General features: G+C 32.8%; 3 protein-coding genes and 1 long non-coding RNA gene across 5 annotated transcripts; 2 read left to right on the forward strand and 2 right to left on the reverse strand.

Annotated features, from left to right (window-relative positions):
• Positions 1-3,160: 3,160 nt before the first annotated feature.
• LOC140889670 (probable pectinesterase/pectinesterase inhibitor 51) lies at positions 3,161-5,672 on the forward strand. Its single transcript, XM_073297394.1, has 2 exons — positions 3,161-4,561; positions 4,750-5,672. Exons 1-2 carry the CDS (start codon positions 3,487-3,489, stop codon positions 5,433-5,435), a joined length of 1,761 nt encoding a protein of 586 aa, XP_073153495.1. The 5' UTR covers positions 3,161-3,486; the 3' UTR covers positions 5,436-5,672.
• Positions 5,673-7,533: 1,861 nt separating this feature from the next.
• Positions 7,534-9,233, forward strand: LOC140889671 (uncharacterized). Its single transcript, XR_012152150.1, has 4 exons — positions 7,534-7,610; positions 7,870-8,072; positions 8,159-8,316; positions 9,099-9,233. It is a non-coding gene; the product is annotated as an uncharacterized lncRNA (long non-coding RNA).
• Positions 8,327-12,729, reverse strand: LOC140889669 (UDP-glucuronate:xylan alpha-glucuronosyltransferase 1). 2 transcript variants are annotated; one of them, XM_073297393.1, is made up of 5 exons: positions 12,610-12,729; positions 12,372-12,449; positions 10,763-10,969; positions 10,050-10,660; positions 8,327-9,896 (listed from the first exon to the last, which is right to left on the reverse strand). In XM_073297393.1, the coding sequence occupies exons 2-5, from the start codon at positions 12,389-12,391 to the stop codon at positions 8,869-8,871; spliced, it is 1,866 nt and encodes a 621-aa protein (XP_073153494.1). In that variant the 5' UTR covers positions 12,392-12,449; positions 12,610-12,729; the 3' UTR covers positions 8,327-8,868. The 2 variants fall into 2 exon arrangements, with proteins under 2 accessions (XP_073153494.1, XP_073153492.1); XM_073297391.1 differs by having other exon boundaries at positions 10,050-10,678.
• A 3,585-nt stretch (positions 12,730-16,314) lies between these two features.
• Positions 16,315-19,070, reverse strand: LOC140891770 (uncharacterized). Its single transcript, XM_073300404.1, has 6 exons — positions 18,911-19,070; positions 18,773-18,827; positions 18,276-18,326; positions 17,585-17,676; positions 17,428-17,505; positions 16,315-16,820 (listed from the first exon to the last, which is right to left on the reverse strand). Exons 1-6 carry the CDS (start codon positions 18,964-18,966, stop codon positions 16,670-16,672), a joined length of 483 nt encoding a protein of 160 aa, XP_073156505.1. The 5' UTR covers positions 18,967-19,070; the 3' UTR covers positions 16,315-16,669.
• Positions 19,071-19,572: the final 502 nt, after the last annotated feature.

Here is a 19,572-nt window from a genome sequence, read left to right on the forward strand (position 1 = left end):
CCCCATGCCTTTTTTCTTTTTTTTTTTATTTTTTTTAATTTGTTTTTATAATTTTTTTAATTTATAAATATTTTTATAAAAAAATGATTATGTATTTGATATTAAAAAGTAATTTTTTCTCAAAAAACTCAAACTTTTATTTTTAATTTTTGATTGATTATCAGCTAAAATATTATTAAGATAAAAAATAAAAAATTTAACAGCTAAAAAATTAAATTGATTAAATAAATTTGTTTGTAATCAGTTATACGTATAAAAAAATTGGTTAATTTAAATAAACATATTTTGATTTATAAATATTTTTATAAAAAATAATTATGTATTTGTTATTAATACAGTAATTTTTTTCTCAAAAAATCAAACTTTTAATTTTAATTTTGGACTTGATTACTAGCTAAGAAAATTTTTAAGACAAAAATAAAAAAAATTAATAGATAAAAAATTAAAATTAATAAATAAATTTATTTGTGATCACTTATATTTATAAAAAATTGGTTAACTTAACTAAACATATTTTGATTAAAATTTTTGATTTAATATTACTATTAATATTGTTTGTTGTAAATTGTTATTTAATTATTTTTTTTAAAAAAATCAAATCAGATTGATCGGGTTAGTCGGGTTCGAGTTCACATTTTTAAGATGATTCCGGTTTGCCTCGAGAAATTTTCTATCTAATACTAATATTAAATCCAAATTTTTAATCAAAATATGTTTATTTAAGTTAACCAATTTTTTATAAATATAACTGATCATAAATAATTTTATTTAATCAGTTTAATTTTTTATTTTTGTCTTAATAATTTTTTTAGCTAGTAATCAAGTCCAACATTAAAATTAAAAGATTGATTTTTTGAGAAAAAAATTATAGTATTAATAACAAATACATAATTTTTTTTATAAAAATATTTACAAATCAAAATATGTTTATTTAAGTTAACAAATTTTTTTATAAGTATAACTGATTACAAATAAATTTATTTAATCTATTTAATTTTTTACCTGTTAGATTTTTAATTTTATCTTAATAATTTTTTTAGTTGGTAATCAAATCGAAAATTAAAATTAAAAGTTTGATTATTTGAGAAAAAATTACCTTTTAATATCAAATATATAATCATTTTTTTATAAAAATATTTACAAATTATAAAAAAAATTAAAAAAAAATTTTAAAAAAGAAAAAAGGCATGGGGACTTGCCTAGTTTTGCAGGGTCCGTTGTCACCGACAACGTTTTAAAGTAATTTTGAAATGGTTTCCTATACGCCTTATTTTTGAAATATTTTATTTTTTTTAAATTAAAAATAAAAAAAAAACCCAAATATTATTGGGTGCAATTGTTCCTGCTGGTAGAGCGGTCGAACCATGACGTTTGGGCTGCTGTGCGGTTTAAAAGATTTGAGTTGCATCATTGCCGCTAGATATAGTTTTTGGTAAAACGGCAAACGCTTGGTCCTATAATTTGTATCAGAGCCAAGGTCATGAGTTCGATTCTCATTGATTGCAAGAAGTACAATATAAAATAATATTATTTATATTTATCAATATTATAATAATATTATAGTTATATGTTTATAAATTAAAATTACAACTTAATAAATAAATAATATATACAGTTGAAATATAATAATAAAATAAATATATGTCCATTAAACTCTGAGATATTGTTAAAATTGAAACAATCATAATTGAAACTATGTGATTTATTTATTGATCTTCAAATCTTATTGATATATAATCGCTATAACATAGATAGAGAAAAAAAATATGATTTTACTAATTTTTTTTTAAAATATTGTAAAATACGTTATAATTGAATATAGAATTTATTATTTAATAAAGTTAATATTTTATTTTTATCAAAGAGTATGATACTTATATATTATAATATAGTTTTTATTTTTATAATTTCAATCAATAAAATAATTTTTAAAGATGAAATGTGTATCGAGTTGAATTTAATAACAATGATTGGAATTAATAGTTTGTGCAGCAAATTAATTACTATTCACTATTTTATTATATATATATTAAAAATATTTTCTTAATATATATTTATTGCTTCTTAATTTTAGGCAACCTCATTTAATATAAGGTTGCACCTCTATTGATGTATTTTAAATGCATTTTTATTATTTACAATAAGATAACATTATAATAATAGAAAGTAGAATGCATTTCAAACGATATCATTATTGAGTGAACTTGAAATATATCATATCAGCATGAAAATATTATATAAACATGTAAGAGATGTATTTGAAGTTTATGGTATTATTCTCGAGTAGTTTAGCCCAAAAAGAGAAAAAAAAAAAAAAAAAAGAAAAAAAAACTTTCAAAAAAAATTGTCAACTTTAAATAATGAGTCCATTCAGGTGTAGTGGAGGGGCCGACCCGGGTTTTTTTAACACCAGTTTTTGTAACACCACCGCCCATCCATTTTCTGTTTTGATGGTCCAAAACAAGAAATCAGGCCGTCCCTTTTTACTTTATAAAATTTTTGAATTGGGCTACTACCCTCTTCTTCCTTTCTTTTCAAGTTTCAACCACAAAACATAATATATATTCTCAAACAAGCTTACATCATAAAAATGGAAAATTATTATGGCTTAATATTATAAGCAAATGCACAGGCTGCTATTAAATGGAGATGATATCAATTATAATGGGAAAATTGAAAATCCAATTAATAGTCGTATATGTGATTTCTCGATTAGATAGAATTGTTATTGGGCTGTTGATAATTTACACTCTATGTTTAAAGCGTGTATTTTGTGAAACAATTTCACGAGTTTTTATCCGCATTAAACATGTTCATATTAACAATAAAAAATAATATTTTTAGCATAAAAAATAATTCATTTCCAACTCAAATAGAAGATCCGTTTTAGAAAATTTACAGGTGATAATGTTTCATATGAGTTGTTGTGATATTTAAAATAGTAAGGTATATTTGTTTGGAACGAAAAACCTACAATATTGTCGTTCCATGACTATGTATTTTTTTTATTTTTATTTCAGAATAAAAAAGCATAAATTGTATCCATGAAAATTTTCTAAAAAAAAAAGAAAAAAAGGAGAGAGAAATGAAAAGAGAAAAGAGAAAAGGAAAGAAAAACCAGGGTTAGTCTTCCTACACTCAGAAAGTAAGATCCAAACAGTCTCTCTCTCTCCAAATCAAAATCCCACCAGTAAACCAAATTACACACACTGGACTCCATTGATGCAAAACATACATAGATCTGCACCGCCCCCCTACTTCCACTTTCCCATTCTCTATTTCTTCAGTGCCCACTCCTTTTTCCAAACCCGTGACTCCACTTCCAATCAATCGCTACATTCCAAAATTGCATCGCCCCATCAATTTTTTTCTTGAAATTAAATGCCCATTTGCTTCTTACATCACCAATTAATACCAGTAATCCATCCATAAACATCACTGTCCATTTTTATATTTCTTGTTATTGTCCACTTCCTATTGAAAACGATGCAGCACAGAAAACCTATAAAATCCCCACCTCCACCCATACCTGACCCCGTCACCAATAGTTCCAGAAAATCTCAGAATTTGAAATTCTTCTTCGTTACAATGGCGGCCCTTCTTACTTTCACGGTTCTGTTACTTGTTCTGTTCTTCTCCCTCTCCTCCGCCCGCCACCACAATCACATCCGGAAACCATCGTCTCCCCCGCCTTACACCGACGGCTCACCGTCTGACAATGTCGTTCACGAGGCCTGCAAGGCCTCACGTGACCCTCCCACATGTGAATCCTGGCTGTCCCAGTCGAATAACGTGCCCGCAAATGCCACCGTTTCGCAGGTAATCCAATCGGCCATGTGGGTCACCTCGCAATATCTCGAAAAGGGTCGGGGCATGGTGCAGGATATCCTGGACGGTTCCTCGGACAACCAGAACCGTTCGAAGGCCGCCAAAACGTGTCTGGAGCTGCTGCGTTACTCAGAGTACCGGATGAATCTGGCGGCCGGAGCTCTGCCGCGTGGCAAGATCAAGGACGCGCGGGCATGGATGAGCGCGGCGTCGGTGTACCATTACGACTGCTGGTCGGCGCTCAAGTACGTGAACGACACGTCCCTGGTGGGCAGTACCATGGCGTTCTTTAATTCTTCTTTAATCTCATCCACAAGCAATGCGCTGGGGATGATGGTGAATTTTGATGTTTACGGCGACAAAACTGGGTCTTGGTCCCCACCCAAGACCGAGCGCGACGGGTTCTGGGAACCCGGATCAGATTCTTCAGGACCACAGGTGACCGGAGCAGTGCCGTCGGAACTCAAGGCGAATGTGACTGTCTGCAAGGACAGCGGCGGCGCGTGTGACTACAACTCGGTTCAGGATGCGGTGAATGCAGCCCCTGACAGTGGCGGATCGGACAAGCGGTTCGTTATATGGATCAAAACCGGGGTTTATGAGGAAACGGTTCGGGTTCCATTGGAGAAGAGGAATGTCGTGTTCTTGGGTGATGGCATGGGCAAAACGGTAATTACAGGTTCCATGAACGCTGGCCAGCCAGGGGTGTCCACCTACAACTCCGCCACAGTTGGTAAGTCACTGAGTTATAATATTCTTCATCTTTATTGTGAAAGCAAGAAGATTCATTTCTATGGTTCAGATTTCAGAATATAGAATTTGGTGTGGGACATGAATGAATTAGTTGGTTGGTATATTTGCTTTTCAGCAATAAATAAATATGGTATTTAAAAGTTTGAGATGAGATCATACACTGAACAGGAGTAGTTGGAGATGGATTCATGGCTACTGGTGTCACAATACAAAACACAGCGGGACCTGATGCTCACCAAGCAGTAGCTTTCCGATCGGACAGCGATCTCTCCATCCTCGAAAACTGCGAATTCGTCGGCAACCAAGACACCCTATACGCGCACTCGCTTCGCCAGTACTACAAATCATGCCGAATCCAAGGCAATGTGGACTTCATATTCGGAAACTCGGCATCCTTCTTCCAAAATTGCTCCATCCTCATCGCCCCTCGACAACTCAGACCCGAAAAAGGCGAGAACAACGCCGTGACAGCCCACGGGAGAATCGACCCCGCCCAATCCACCGGCTTCGTTTTCCAAAATTGCTTGATCAACGGCACGGATGCTTACATGTCTTTGTATTACAGCAAGCCGGGTGTGCACAAGAATTTCCTGGGGAGGCCGTGGAAGGAGTACTCGAGGACGGTTTTCATTCGATGTACATTAGAAGCTCTTGTTATGCCGGATGGTTGGATGCCTTGGAGTGGAGACTTTGCGTTGAAAACATTGTACTATGGCGAGTTTGCGAACTCGGGGGTCGGATCAGATACGGCTAGACGAGTTTCGTGGAGTAGTCTGATCCCCGCTGAACATGTCGATTCGTACTCGGTTCAAAATTTCATTCAGGGCGACCTGTGGATTCCTACATCTTTTTGATGAACTTGGAATTATAAGTAAGAATATATGGTAAGCATAGTCATTAGAAGTAGGAATATATTGTAGTTGTCATTAAATGGTTTCCTTAACTAAAAGTTGTTGAAATAAATTCTGTGCGCATATGGTTTTGATTCACATTCCAACCTAGGATAGGATGTTGGACTTGTTGAGAAAGTGGATGGAATATGTAATTGGGGGAAGGTGAGATGTTGTTCATCATCAACTCTGACATTTGGATTCAGAAGATGGAAGTTTAAAAATTGACTTAAATAAGTTCGGTTTTTTTAATTATAAAAAACAGAAGTTATTTCGACGTTTGAATAAATGTTGAGAAATGTTTTATTTAAATTTTTAAATATAGTTAGCTATAAAAGACCAAGAAATAAGAAATTATAGTTTTTAAATGTTTTTTTTTAAATGATTTTTGTAATTAAACACAACAATTTTAAGAAAAATGTTTTACCTTCCAGCTTTTCAAACTAAATAGGTTCTAATAGTGATATGTTCATATATACCGGGTCTAATATTTTTTTAATAGATTTTACATGTGAAAAATTCACGGACCAATCTTAAGTCTTGTTACTAAAGTTAGGGTGAGATATCCCAATAAAATGGAAAATTGCTTTCGATCATATTGTCCTTTGTAATACAATTAATGGTCAAAATTATTTTTAAAATAATTTGAATTTATATATTTTTTCAATTATAAAAAACTATTTTGAACTCTTAGCATTTACATCACATTTAACAAGTGCGGGTAGCGCATCATGTCAATGTTGCATTGCAACACCATTCCAAGCATTTTTTTTAAAAAAAAATTCAGAAAAATTATTTGACCTCACAATAAAAATGTTTTTGTTTATTTCCTTTTAACCCCTAAAAAAATTCATCTTTCAGTTTCATGGTAAAATATTCGATTGATCAAGATTATGAATCAAAACTAAATTACTCATAGTTAACTTGATTCAAAAACAATAATTTAACTTCATGAAATTTACTGCTTGAAATCGGGCTATGATATAATTTAGTTAATATCAATTTATGGTTTATTTTTTGATATTAAGAAAAATTAATCAACTATAAATTAATAAAAATATAATTGATAAATCTTAATAAATCAACGTATTAGAATTAAAATACATAAATATCTATTAATATTCTATCTATTTCAATTTCTATTTTATTAAGGGTGAGGGCATCTTAATAATTAGAGCAGTCAATTTGAGTTAGGTTCGCCGGATCGGCCTGGCCCGCCACACAATTTAAGTGGGTTGGGTTGAAATTTTTTCAACCCAACAAAAGGTAGGCCTAGATGGGCCAATACGCCTAGGCCCGCGACTCGCGCGGGTTGGCCCGCCGTTGGCCTGGGTGGCCTGCGGCCTGAAGAATTAATAATTTATTTTTATTTTTATTGTTATATATGTATTTTTAATAAAAGTTGTGAATTTTTTTTGTATTAATTACTTTATATAAAATTTACGCACATGAAATCAATAATTAAAACTTTTATTAATATTAGAAGTTTCTATTAAAGTTATTTATGAAATGATATTTATAATTAATTATAATATTTTTTATTTATTTTTATTTGTCGTGATTCAACTCGCGGGCCGGCCCGTCTAACCCGCAACCCACCTTGGATTGGGTTGGGTTGAGGATTTTCAGCCCGCCAGGATGGTGGGTCGGCCCGCCAAAAGGTTGGTTTTTGGTGGGCCGACCCGCCCTGTCATGGTTGGTCCATTTGGCAGCTCTATTAATAATAGTGCTTGATGATTATAACTTTATAAGCAAATATATTTAAACTAAGATTAATTAAGAATTCTATAAACACGTGAGAACGCGAAGATCACTGATATTATAAGAAAAGGTCAAAGGGTTATTTTGGATAAAAATAACAGTAAAATGTGACTTGTTTGGTATTTTTTTTTATCTTGGTATTAAAAAGAAATTGAGTTTATTTTAGAATATATTTAACTGTTAGGATTTTTTTAAGAAATATTGTAACTGTTAGGATTTTTTTAAGAAATATTGTAATTAAGTCATTTTTTTAAATATATCTATGCTATCTGTTAAATTGTATTTCACCGTATCCAAGCATGGCCTAACTATCCAATTATACATATTACGTTTTTCTTTGCAATTTTCTTTGCAAATAGGGATGAAATTTTCCACATGGTACGTGTGATTATCCGCTAGTTCATATTTCGGTTACCAATATTTAAGTGTTCTTCAAAAGTAGATTAATCGGTTTGAAACAATCAACATTCCAAAGATTCAACCTTTAGCAGCTAATACTCAGTTAGATTATTAGTTCAAGCTGTTTGATGAAATTCCCGATCAAAAAATCTACATTTCCTCGTCTGTTTCTTTCCTATGAGTAATTTGATTACATACTCTTATTCTTATTGATTACCCCGATGCTGAGTTTTGCTAGGCTAGCCCGATGTTCATAAATGGAATTCCATCAGAAGCTTTTTCCCATTTATGATTGCTCGACCAAGTCAGATAAATTTATATTACTCCGAGAAACCTTGTAAGTTGATTTAACTGGATTGAAAGCCGTGGGTTTCTTTAGCGTAATCTGCTGAGCTTGTATTCGAAATGAAGTAATACCTGTTGGGATTTTGCTTCTAAAAGGTATCCCTAGAACGAATATTTCCCAAGTGCAAATTGTTTCCCAAAAGGCTGTTATTAATACTTTTTTCACATTCATGGCGATATAGGATCACAACTGTGTTGAGGCTTGGGGGTGGATAATCTAGTGATTCTGCTGTTAATGTGTTTTTTGTATTGGTTTCTTCTCATCCTGAAGAGATGATGTACTTAATTTGCTCCTCCTTATCAAAAGGAGATCATGTCTAGTTCCCTGAATCCTTTTCAGGTAACTTTCCTTCTTGATGTTTGTTAGATGTCTCGCTATTTGTTGGATAAAGTCTTATGGATATGTATATATGGAGTTGGACAACACTTCCCCACGAGCTAGTTTTTGGGTTGGAGTTAGGTCCAAGTTCATCATTTTTAACACAGTATCAGAGCTGAGTCCCACCTTTATGTGTTGGATTGTCTTATTGGGCCACCCGTTGGGGTATATTTGATGTCCTACATCGGTTGGACAAACTCCTTAGGAGGTGTATATATGAACTTGGAAAATCCTTTTTAACTCTCGTCGAGGAAGATATGCATTTAGTAAAATAAAGCCCAACCTAGAAAATAAATGAACGAAGTCGGTAAGGATATTAAACTCTTCAAACAGTTGAAGCTTCATCCTGAAAAACCTCATGAAATATACAAAAAATATGTAATGTGTTCAAAATTCTACATGTTTCTAAATCCTGAGTCGTCGCTGTAACAAAAAGAATCAAGGATAAACAAACAGATGAAGGCTAAGGAGGATCCATCTTGTTACCATACCACATTGCTCGAGATTGTTAAATCAGAAACTAGAAGTTCTTGATTTAAATGCAGGTGGTGTAGGTACAGGGTATTCAGTGTCTGTCCAATTTGATTCCCCCCAATGCTTCAACATGCCCTTCCAATCACAGTATGGATCAATGCATCTCTTGATACGCTTATCTTTTATTTTGATCTTCCAATGCCCGTCTGTATAGTTTCCTTTTTCTGCTTGCCTTCTATCCCACTCTAACTGTGCCTTTTGTTTCGAAGGTAACAGACAGAATTCTTGCAGTTTTTCGGTCATGGCGTCATGCACCTTCCACCACCTCTTGTGGGCAATATCAATGGCAAATTCTTGTAATATATCCACATTCCAATTGCAGTCGTAGTCTCTGAAGCACATCCATGGCTTGTTTCCGAGGAAGTGTAGAACGTAAAGAATGGGCGGTTCCGCCTTGAAAAGATGGATCTTTTTCTGCTTTACTGCATCATCGTCACCAAACCAGAAATTTTTGAGGAAATTCATGTGTTTTGGTATCCGGTGCCACCAGGTAAATATTTCGTTCAAGTATCCCTGGTCTCCACCGTTATAAGATTCGATCTCATTTATATGGTCCATCAAGAGCTGGAATGTGCTATTTGACGGTTCTATTACCATTACTCCTGAATTAAAAAGTGTGCCATTGTTGCCTGTTGCTGAAATCTCCGGCATTTCAAACAAGAAATCTATGTTTCGAAGGAGTATCAAATCAGCATCAATGAAGATAATCTTTTCATAATCTGTAAGCTGCCATAATCTGAACTTGCTGTAATTCCATTCATTATAGGCATCTTTCTCAGCTTTTGGATTTCTTATTCTTTGTATTGTCCTGACTTTCCAGCCGGCCAATTCGAGTCCACTCCTGTGGTAGTCACTGATTGTTTCATCGACAAGAATCACCAAGTCCCTCGTGGATCCCACCATTCGGATACTCTGTGCTGCAGCTATGGCTCCACAAACATAAACATGAGCCGAGTGCAAGATTGTAGCATAAGCTTCCCGTTGCCCTTTCCTCGTGTAACCCCTATCTGTTAAAAGGATTGCATTAGCCAAGCAGCATTAGAAACCCACACGCTGGTACGATTACAGAATTCTAAATACACGAATTTCAAGTGGAGTTTCTATAAAGGTATCTTTTATTAGATGGAGGTAAATAACTAGAGAAAGTGTACTGCACTTACCTATGAATCCAAGAGGAAGTGCCAGCTCACAAGATCCGATTGGGAGCTGAAGCTTTTCTCTCATTGCATCCAAATTTGGTTTATATAACCATGCGTTACCTTCACGTGTTAAAAGATCCTTGCTGGGAAACAAGTTTGGTATCGGGAAGCAAAATGACACGAAAAGCAGGTGCACAGGGTACAGTCCTTTATAATAGGCCGCTAAACGAGCTGCTGAAATCTGTAAGTGAAGTCTAGCAATATCTCTGGACCAGTTCCCTTCATTTCTGCAAGGAAGTTTCACAGCGATGAGATCGAGTCTTTGTATTGGAACTTCAAGATTTGGGAACGTGGGACAGCTAGGAACCACATCTTCCTGTTCTTCGTCGATCCACTCAGGGTACAAGGACTCCCAAGTCACATTTTTCTCAGCATATTCAAGATTCAAAACTGTTTGATGGGACGTGGGAACAATTCGTTTCCATTGATGGATTTCATTCTCGTCGAAGTTCAGAAGGCCAATCCTGTGTATCTTGATGTCTTCAGGCAACTTGTTCAATGCTTGTTGTATGTCTTCCCATTCGATATCTAAGTATGACACATATCGAGGATCTGAGACTCCCCATATCCACCTGTTCACGAAATGTGACCTGTATTTGATCAGTTCATCACTATTTCGACCAGACAACAGTTTCTTGATTGCTTTACAACAAGATTTCAATCTAGCAACTTACCTAGAAACATTCTTCGATAAATTGCTATGTTGACAAACGGTCGGAGAAGAAATGATCGTCAAGAAGGCCCCAAAAACAACGATAAGGAGGATGGATTTCAATGGGTTTAACTTCCATTTAGTGTACTTTGCTGCATTTGAAAGTTGAAAAGGATTCCCAGCTCTCCTCATTTTGATTTTGTGTAACTTCCTTTTGTATGCTTCATCTCTGTTAGGAACACATGCAAATATAGTTGGTGTAAACTGTGAATTATGTATTAGTTACTTTATATGATCAAGTAACATACTAAACATAGCATGAGACTGAATTTATTAACAAGAGTCCTGGGCAGCTAAAAGATAAGTACGACTTGTGAGAATTTTACATTTGCTATAATAATATTGTGCGAAGTTTATGGTTGCAGGATATCAAAAGCTTATATTTGACTATGTCAATAAGATTTTTTTTTTCTTTGTCCCCGTCGAATAGACGGATAGGTGAGATTGTTGGGCTAAAAGTCGTCCGGTCTATGCGATTAGATATTTTATTGTTAATCTTTAGCCCCTAATTTGGATTCTTGTTTGTAGCTAATTAAGTTGACCTTGTAAATCTTGCTACCTTTTTTTCCCTGTCAATCACTCCGCACACACATGTGAACTTGTGCCAATCATTACATTTACTCTTTCCATTAACAATCATGCTCGTATAAATTTTGATTTTTTTTTATTTGTTTTAATATGTGCATGTTAGACAAAATTGTTTTGACTTTCTGTTTTACCATAAATTAAGTTCCATATCGAGCATATAAATTTCGGCTAGTTGTGTAATTTCTTTCTTTCATTTGCCCCCTTAAATATCGAATTGAAAGTGTCTGTAATAGATTTCAAATTCTAGATCCAATTAGTAATAATAAGCATATCTCCCACCTAAAAAAAAAAATCAAATTGAAGCAGAATTATGTCAAAAATCTACACTGGACTTCTCGAAAGAGTTTCTACATAGCAACAAATTGTTTTAATGTATTGTTTAGTCAATTTCTTCAAACGACCGAGCTCATAGCCTCTAATGGTGGACCTCACGTAAAAACATTTATTTGAACATTAAAATTTTAATTTGATATATATAATTTGAAATCACAGCTTCATTCATTCTAACTGTAACAAATTCTTCTCGAGAACTCTTAAAATCGAACTTCTAAATCTATTCAAGAATTGGCTACAATGCTTACAACTTATAATAGTTTCAATCTAACTCGATCGACTTCGAACTAATATGCTTCCAATATATGAGTTTAAATATTAGAGGCCTAAATTTTACAACTCACCAATTAATTTAGATTTTTTTTTATTTGAAACTCAACCAATTAACTCTTCATATCAGCCTCATTTTGGAGACTGTTCCATTGATTCGTCATCAATCCCAACAAAATAAATTAAATAAACCATGATAATTAAAGTAAATGGGATCACGAGATTAATAAATCTTAAAGACACGATCATACATAAGAATGACAAAATATTCTTGAATTCCCAGAAATCACTTCTCTTCTTTTCATCAATATCATTCCACGATTATTATAATTCTATTTTGTTAAAGAACAAAAAGTGGTAACAATGAAAACTATACTCACATTCGAAATCTCGCATCCATGGAGCTTCACAAACAGTAAACCATTCTTCTTCCAATCTTCTGTAATGAAAGCTTCCTTCTGAAAAATTTAAAAGGGTTTGCATTAAATTTTCCATAAAGTACTCAAAACGTACACATAATATTATGATCAGCAAGGAATTAATGCCATTAATTAATTAAAATGAATGAAATAATTAATTTAGATATGCTTAACATATAAGAATGATGATTTAACTTACCTTTGAAACTCTGATTAATTTTGTGATCAAACGAAAGATAGTTGTAGAGAGAGAGAGAGGGAGGGAGGCAGGGTTCTTTCTGCGTTTATATATATAAAATATGATAATTGTGAAAATGGTGGGAAGAAAGTGGTTGAAGATAGAGCACGAGAAAGGGTTCAATATAGAAGAAAGTAGTAGCTTGCACTTGAAACCTACTCTATGTACAAAAGACATATACGTACCAATATTTGGTATCCACGTTTATTTTTTATTTTGAAATGGGAAAGAAAATATATTTTCTGTACTAAGAGGTTGATTAATTAGAGTAAGTGACGGTCTCACGAATTTATGTTCGCGAAACTGATCGATCCGATTTATATTTACAATAAAAAGAATATTTTTTTTGCTGATAACGTGTAGCTCATTTGATATCAAGATCCCAAGTATGGGACGAGGTCTCGAGTTCGAGACCAATTGTAACAAAAATTCTCTCCCCCAACTAAAAAAAAAAAATTCATGAGTCGGGTCGGGAGCGGCCTCATAAAATTGACTCGTGAGACGGTTTCATAACCATAGTTGAGGATTAATTAAAATAATCCTAATGTTAGGCTAATATTGGAGCTTATTAGGCTCACAATCCTAATATTAGTCCAATAAATTAAATTGAAAATCTAAATATAGGGATCAGTATGCATGTTGTGCGCAACAACCAATTAACTCAAAAAATATTTAATTATATATATGATTTTCTGAAATCATATTTAATTTAATTATATATATATATATACATATATATATATATATATATATATATATATATGTTGTAGGTGCCGTGCATATAATAAATAATTGTTTGATAATTATAGCATTTTATTGGAGATCTATAACGTTGAATTATTGAGTATAATAATAATCAAAAGTCAAAATAAGCTGGTACTTGACTTGAGTTGTTCAATTCCAACATTTTAAACCCATCTTTAAATATTCTTTAATGACAGTACTAACAAAAACCATTTGATTGATTATACAGAAATAATAAATAATAATAATAATAATAATAATAATCCTTTGTCAAAAACAACAACAATAATAATAATAATAATAATAATAATAATAATAATAATAATAATAATAATAATCCGATTAATTTTTTTAATTTTTTTTATAAATATAACTGTGAATAAATAAAGAGGGAGAATAGCTGGATTAGGTTAATGAAAATAATGTGTTAAAATAATGATTACTATGGTTCCAAAATGAGGTGTGATGTGATTAGCGATTAATATGTTATATCTTTCTTACCAAATCGGATGATATCTTTACATTCAAACGATGATTTCTCAATAAACTCTGAATTTTACCATATAATAATATCTCATTAATCACGTTAATTAATGATAATTAGAAATTAAGTATTGATTAATTAAGCAAAAAGTGATTCAGATATTACATTAACGTGACCCCTTGGTATTCATTCCTCTTCTTAATTGAGGCGAGACATTTAAATAAGTGCCTATTTGTGAATTTTAAATAATTAATTAATTAATTCCCATTTCGTACGCACTAAAAATACTTTATTTCATATTATTGCTGATTATAGAATTATATATATATATATATATATATATATATATATATATGAAATGACTATTGAATCCTTGTGACATGTGAATGTGGAACTACTAATTATACTATCTAGTCGAATCACGAGGCTAATTAATTAATATAATTAAAATTAAAAGGTCAAAATATGTTGTTTGTGAAAAAAAAGGGATTAACCATAATTTACAAAAATAACACAATTTAATAAAAATACATAAATTATAACTTAAACCAGAGCCAAGCTCAAAGAAGCTCGATTAATTTGAACTTTGGACCCTAGCTATATATATGACTAACACGAGCCAACTAACATTGTTGGTCGATTTTGGTCGAAAAATATATCTTCATTGAGAAAGTTTGATAATTTCAAAAATAATATATAATTATATGTAATTTTCTTGGCACATATAACATTTTTCTAATATTAAATTTTACACATGGTGGTGGTTATTATTATTAGAAATCATGGTTATCATCCATAGTCAAATTTGACTTGTAACCTCAAAATTGGGTGTAAAGTTAAAATTCGTGGCAGTGAGTAAGAAATCAAATCAACCAAACTTGTCCAGAATTGACACGTGGCATCACAACAACTCATCGATGGAGGGTGCCACATCCTTGTATGACTTAAGCCTTGCACCAATCGCTAAATATATATGTCGTGTGACTTCAAGTTTTTTTTATTATTATTATTATTTATTTTTTCCTGAGGGGGAAAAAATTAAAAATCAATCTTGAAAATATTATAATATATCAGATGAATCCGTGTGTTCTTGTATTGGGACCCTTTATTTAAACAAAAATAATTCATCTAATTTTATGTGTATTATTTTATAAATCGAGGTATAATATCTCTGCTCTTTTTCTTCTTCTCCCCCTAATGCATTGTAGACTATACGACTAAACTATCCACTTACCCATTCAATTTTTTGACACCAGTATATCATAATTATTTTGAGGTGAGGAATGTAATTATTTTTACTGGAATTCCCAAACTTGAGAATTTGATGTAGATTATTTGTGGTCAGCAGCTTCATATCATAATTTAAATCGTATGTTCGCACCATGTTCACCGCAAGTATTAATAAATTAACTTTTAAGTGTATGTTTAAAATTAATATCTAGACCAAAACTACAAATACAGTGCAAATACGGAGATAATTATGAAATAATATGCAAATGTGGGCAACTAAAAAAATTGTGTTGTGAAATCATGTGTTTGCTTTCCTTTGCAATGAATTAACGTATGTCCGACAATCTTGTCTTGTGATACAAGGTTAAACCCAGCAGCCTTTCATTTCAAATAATACTATAAAAGGAAATTGTTATGATAAAATACATACATACATACATACACACACACACACACACACACATATATATATATATATATATATATGATACCGTATATTCAAGGCTAAGCTTATACGCCTTTTTTGAATTTTGAGGCTTCGGGAGTCTTCGTATGCTCGGCATTGGTGGTTAGATTATGTCTTTGTTTCAATCACTGTGTAATTTGAGCTTGGACTAAAAAAACTTGATAAAAACAATTAAGACGTGTCCTATTTCCCTCCTCAAGTTTCGAATAGTGTTGTTACATCTCTGTTAGAAATCGAATCTTCATATTGGAAGGTTTGGTATCATTGAATATTTGGTGGTTAAGTACATTACAAAAACATAAATTTTATAAATCCCAAAAATAGTTATTGGTGAGCATTTCCAACTCATAGTTTAGCTACCACTTCAAGAAAGTTGTGTCACACTTCTCAAAAGATATTTAACACACACATACTGCTCATCTTCTGATGAAACTTTACCTGGAACCGAATTTCAACAGCGGATAAACGGTAAAAAGGATAGACATGGTCATCTAACTCAAAAGAAAGGAAACTTTTTCACCATCACTATTTAAGCAATCTCAGACAATACCTTAAAGACAGATTGATTAAAATTCTAGAGCCGCCCCCGCCCCCACCCCTGATATCGAAGACCGTAAACCTGATCAGTGGGACTTGTTGAAGTATACTCTTCACAAAATACTCCGCTGTACCGAGTTACCTAGAAATTCGTCAATGAATGATTATGTGGAGACTAGCCCCAGATCAAAAGATAATCAATCCATATTCAACCCATCTCACTGGACGGAAAATAAATATTGATTCTGCTCGACCTAAGAATGGAAGTTGCAAAATTTATTACAATCTATATTTATATATCCAAAGAAGCAGGCGTATACGAGACTGTTGTTTCACTTGCTCCAGCCCTATAAGCTACAATAGAAACACAACTGGCTGAAATATGAACTCAAACCAGGTTTACCACTGTCAACTACTGCCAACGCCCAAAACGCATGTGAAATAACAATAGTTGCTTCTTGCAAGTTGCAACTGGTAAATTAAGATGTCTAGTTGAATAGAAACCTCGTTTTATCGCTATCGTCACAACCAAAACGTGCCGTTGTATTTGAAAGTAACACTCAATTCTCAGACTCGGAAGTCTTTTCTTCTTTGGGCGGTGCAAATTGCCGGGTGAGCCGAGATCTTGTCCATGGATCCAGGGGAGCTCTCTCCGGTGGCTGTGGGTTTGCTGGTTTGGATTGTCTGAGTTCATTTTCTCGATCTATAAACCTGCCAAATGAGAAAATCATGTTACCAAACAGAGTGAGAAGATGCATTGAGCCATTGACCCTGCTCGGAAACAAGTGTTTTACAAGTTCAAATGCATATTCACCAAAATTTAACCCCTTCTTAATCCACTAAATTGATATAAAATCTGCTTTTCTTCTATTATCATTTCTGAAAAATTACATATTCATTTTTATAATTTTTTTATTATCATAATTTTTTTTAAGTTAATGTAAATTACAAATTGTAAGCCTTGCTTACACATTATAAATTTTTTCATATTACCGAACTTACTATTTTAATTTATTAATGCACATGTACATTTCTAATATAATATAATATTGATCAATATAATTTCTTACCCATATTATTAAATATGTTATTAATTATTTTTTAATGAAAAAAGTAACATTCATTCAAAATAAGGACACTCATAAACAGACATTTGTAACTTCCAAACACGGTGATTATTCATTTCTCAAATCTGGATTAAAAAAAATTGATGCGAAAATAAAAAAACCACGCCATTGCTTCCAAACAGCATTGTCAAATATATTTATATGACCAAGGAAATCAATAAAGATTGAGAGATATAACATAAAGAACATACTCAATATAGGCCATCGGTGCAGCATCACCAACTCGAATTCGAGTCCGTAGCAATCTGGTGTATCCACCAGCTCTGTCTCTGTGGTAGAGAAATTTTCAATTCATCATCACATTCACAGATTAAAACGTAATGAAAAATTAACAGGTTTGACATTCACTTGTATCGATAAGCCAACTCTGTAAATATCTTGTGAATCACATCATCCCCTCGCACAAAGGCAGCAGCACGCCTAGCAGCACAGAGAGTACCCTGTTATAATTGGGACATCCAAATCAAAAATCAAGAAACCAAACTGCTTATAGAGATGTAAGCATCATTATGAAATCCATTTATTTAAGTAGACCTGTTAAACCGTAGACGGTAATAAACATTTCATTTAAATATTTTTAATGCTTCTTGCACAGTGTACCATAAATATCAAGGATGATATGTAATCTTTTCCGAACAATGTTTTAAGACACAGATATACATGAATCTGAGTATATTATAGTTTTATGCCACTCATTCGAAAGTGGTGAATTATACTCCAATAATATTTGGAAGTTGATTTGCACTTTCTGAGGCATGACTCAGACATCCAATACTACAAAGCCCTTACATAATTCGTTTCTCAGGCATCTATAATCTAGGAAGGTGGATGATATGATAATCTTATATACCAGTTTCTTTATGAATCATGTTTTAGAATTAGTCTGAGTCAAAACATTCAAAGCTGTATACATTTCAGAATTTAGGAAGTAAACGCCTTGTTCTTGGAACATAAGAAATTCAAAAGCAAAACTTCATCAATTTAAGCGTATCACAATACATTTCACGCGTACACATACATTAGTTAACAAAATTCATACCTCCTTTCCAAGTTGTACCATGTTATCTGCAAGCCTTCGGACTTCTTTTGCCTGTAACAAAAGAAGAAGAGAGGATTAATCACAGAAAAATGTTAAACCCGAAATAAACCTAAGAATTAACTTTGAGCCCGAAGAATTTCTTGGCAGATTGTTCATCAACCAGAACAAAGACATAAAAACCAAACTCTCGTTGAATTCACATATTCAACGCTAAAACCTAAAAATCAAGACTTCAATAAGGCAGTGGCTTCAATAGAATAAACAAAGCGCACTCAAGCAAGGAAATTGCATTTATTTAAATAATTCTTTTCGGTCTGTCTAGTCTAGAGTAATAATCTCCCGAGTTTCCCGATAACACGGATCAAAAAGAAAATTTGATGCGAAAACATATACAAATCCGAGCAAAAAGATCGAATCATTCCATCCCAACAGTTAAACCCCAATAAAACCTTAAACTTCAAAACACGGAAAAATCATAGGAACAGCAGATCAATCACCTTGGCAACAGTGGTTTCTATGCGCTCGTGCTTCACTAACTGCGACACCATTGTCCTGTGATTACAAGATAAACACCTTCATTTGAAAAATCGGAAGACAGAAATTGAAATTTCTTTCAAAAAAAATTGAACTATTACCTAAGCATTGACATTCTATGGCCAGTGGGCCGATTAAGCTTCCTGAATTTCGTCATTTTCGCTTGCTTACACAGCAGCGAAAAGGGAAGTGAAGAACCCTGAACTTTGAAAGAAATCGTCGAACAGCGGAACGAAATGCTGAAGCCCCAGGATGAGACGTGGGCAATGCCACTATTGGGCTTTACACTGCAATTATTTTGGGCTTTTGGCAATCAATGATTTAAACCAATTTTAATAAAGTTTTAGCTGGGCCTGGACATATTAGGAATTAGAATTTAAATGGGTTTTGTCGAAAATAGGCGGAATTTAAAAGGATTTTGACTAAAATGGAGTTTAAATAATCTTAACTTAATATAATTGTCAAATCTTTATTTCTCTCAGCGAAGCAAACAGGATATATAAAACATCGAAAATTCATATACATTTTAAATGATGAATCTCTCACTTAATTACATATAATATAATATGCTAGTCAAAATGTCAAACCATTTACATGTTTTTTCTTCATATAACTTTTTCATTGTCAGTGCTTTGTCTAATTCCTATTTTCTTGTCTAACGCTGAGTGTGAGAGAGATTAAAAACAGGCTCCATTTCACTCAACTTATAGACTTGTTTTTATTTTATTTTATTTCAAAATTTCTGCCTACGTGTATTATGTAG

This window comes from Henckelia pumila, chromosome 3, assembly GCF_033568475.1.
Source record: "Henckelia pumila isolate YLH828 chromosome 3, ASM3356847v2, whole genome shotgun sequence".
Lineage (NCBI taxonomy): Eukaryota > Viridiplantae > Streptophyta > Magnoliopsida > Lamiales > Gesneriaceae > Henckelia > Henckelia pumila.